A 2640-nucleotide genomic window follows, 5' to 3' on the forward strand; every position below is an offset into this window, starting at 1 on the left:
TTCGAAGGGCAAGATGCTCTCGGAATACAACGATTCGTGTATTGCCTCACTTGAAGTCAGGACCACGAGTATATTCTCTTGAAAACTTGCAATTCTACTCTGACGGGATCGCGTTCGATTCCTCAGTCCTAAGCAGACCGCGCACGGGAGAACCTTCGCGGATGAATCCTCTGAAAGAGGAGCGCTATCGCCAGTGCCACCGCTTGTCCTGGAGGTCGCGATCGGAAACGCGGCTGAGTGACAAGCGACCTGGTTTATATCTAATCTTTCCAACGCCCACCAGCCTGACGCGCACGTCCATCCACCCTTTCTTCTTCACTCCCACGTAAACCATTCTTTCCTCTCGTCTTTTAACCCAGTTCTAGATCTTATTGTTTCACTTTGCGTTTCGTACGCGTCTTTTGTGACCTACTACTGTGCAACTGCTGCCATTATTATGCTTGAAACTACTCCTTCTTCTACGGAGACCAATGTACCACCTCCCTATATATACTGAAACTCTTTCAACTCTTATTCATCTTCCTCTCCTTTCTAATACTACTTTTGATACATCTACTACTACAATCACTACTACTGCCAATTCTACTTTAACAATCATTACTTCTGCTAATACTTCTGTTTTTACTTCATTCATTACTTCTGCTAATACTTCTGGTTTTACTTCATTCATTACTTCGGCTAATACTTCTACTTTTACAATAACTACTTCTGTTGGTACTTTACTTTTACAATCACCACTGCTAATACTTCTACTTTTAAAATCATCACTGCTAATACTAATACTTTTACAATCACTACCTCTGCTGATTCTTCTACTTTTACAATCATCACTGCTAATACTTTTACTATTACAATCACTACTTCTGCTGGTACTTCTACTTTTACGGTCACCACATCTAATACTTCTACTTTTACAATCATCACTGCTAATACTTCTACTATTACAAATATATTCATCATCTATTAGCGTGCCTTTTTTCCCAGTCACTTCTGCTAATACTTCTACTATTACAATCACTACTTCTTCTGGTGCTTCTACTTTTACAATCACCACAGCTAATACTTCTACTTTTACAATCATCACTGCTAATACTTCTACTTTTACAATCATCACTTTTGCTATTACTCCTACTTTTACAATCACCACTGCTAATACTTCTACTTTTACAATCACTACTTCTGCCAGTACCTCTACATTTGCAATCAACACAGCTAAAACTTCTACTTCTACACTCACTGCTTCTGCTAATACTACAACTTATACAATCACTACTTCTCCTAATGCTTCTACTTTTACAATCATTACTTCTGCCAATACTTCTACTTTTGCAATCACCACTGCTAATACTTCTACTTTTACAACCACTACTTCTGCTGGTACTTCTACTTTTACTATCACCACAGCTAATTCTTCTACTTTCACAATCACTACCTCTGCTAATGTGACTACTTTTACAATCACTTCTGCTAATACTTCATCTTTTGCAATTACTACTTCTCCTACTGCTTCTACTTTTACAGTAATTACTGATAATACTTCTAGTTTTACAATCACTGCTTTTACTAACACTTCTACTTTTGCAAGAACTATTTCTGCTAGTACTTAAACTTTTACAATTACCACAGCTGATACTTTTACTTTTACTATCATCACTGCTAGTACTTCTACTTTTACAATCATTACTTCTGCTGGTATTCCTACTTTTACAATCACCACAGCTAATACTTCTACTTTTACAATCATCACTGCTAATACTTCTACTTTTACAATCACTACTTCTGCTGGTACTTCTACTTTTACAATCACTACTTCTGCTTGTACTTCTACTTTTACAATCACCATTCCTAATACTTCTACTTTTACAGTCATCACTGCTAATACTTCTACTTTTACAATCACTTCTTCTGCTGGTACTTCTACTTTTACAATCACTACTTCTGTTTGTACTTTTACTTTTACAATCACCATACCTAATACTTCTACTTTTACAATCACTACTTCTGCTGGTACTTCTACTTTTACAATCACTACTTCTGCTGGTACTTCTACTTTAACAATCACCATACCTAATACTTATACTTTTACAATCACCACTGCCAGTACTTCTACTTTTACAATCACTACTTTTCTAATGCGACTACTTTAACCATCACTACTTCTGCTGGTACTTCTACTTTTACAATCACCACACCTAATACTTCTACTTTTACAATCACCACACCTAATACTTCTACTTTTACAATCACTACTTCTGCTGGTACTTCTATTTTTAAAATTGCCATACTTAATACTTCTACTTTTACAATCACCACTGCTAATACTTCTACTTTTACAATCACTACTTTTGTGAATGCGACTACTTTAACCATCACTATTCCTACTCTTACAATCACTACTTTTGCTAATGCGACTACTTTAACCATCACTACTCCTACTTTTACAATCACTACTTTTGCTAATGCGACAACTTTAACCATCACTACTCCTACTTTTACAATCACTACTTTTGCTAATGCGACTACTTTAACCATCACTACTCCTGCTAATACTTTCCTTTTTTACCATCATTAACACTGCGAGTTCAATCCTAATTCGTCCTCCAGCTTCAAGCCCTGTATCCTTTTTCCATCCCCATTTTG

General features: G+C 36.3%; 1 protein-coding gene across 1 annotated transcript; it reads right to left on the reverse strand.

Annotated features, from left to right (window-relative positions):
• Positions 1–1258: 1258 nt before the first annotated feature.
• On the reverse strand, positions 1259–2065 carry LOC137624806 (uncharacterized). The gene is made up of 2 exons (XM_068355760.1): positions 1622–2065; positions 1259–1432 (listed from the first exon to the last, which is right to left on the reverse strand). Exons 1-2 carry the CDS (start codon positions 2063–2065, stop codon positions 1259–1261), a joined length of 618 nt encoding a protein of 205 aa, XP_068211861.1.
• Positions 2066–2640: the final 575 nt, after the last annotated feature.

The sequence above is a fragment of the Palaemon carinicauda genome, chromosome 31 (genome assembly GCF_036898095.1).
Source record: "Palaemon carinicauda isolate YSFRI2023 chromosome 31, ASM3689809v2, whole genome shotgun sequence".
Classification (NCBI taxonomy): domain Eukaryota; kingdom Metazoa; phylum Arthropoda; class Malacostraca; order Decapoda; family Palaemonidae; genus Palaemon; species Palaemon carinicauda.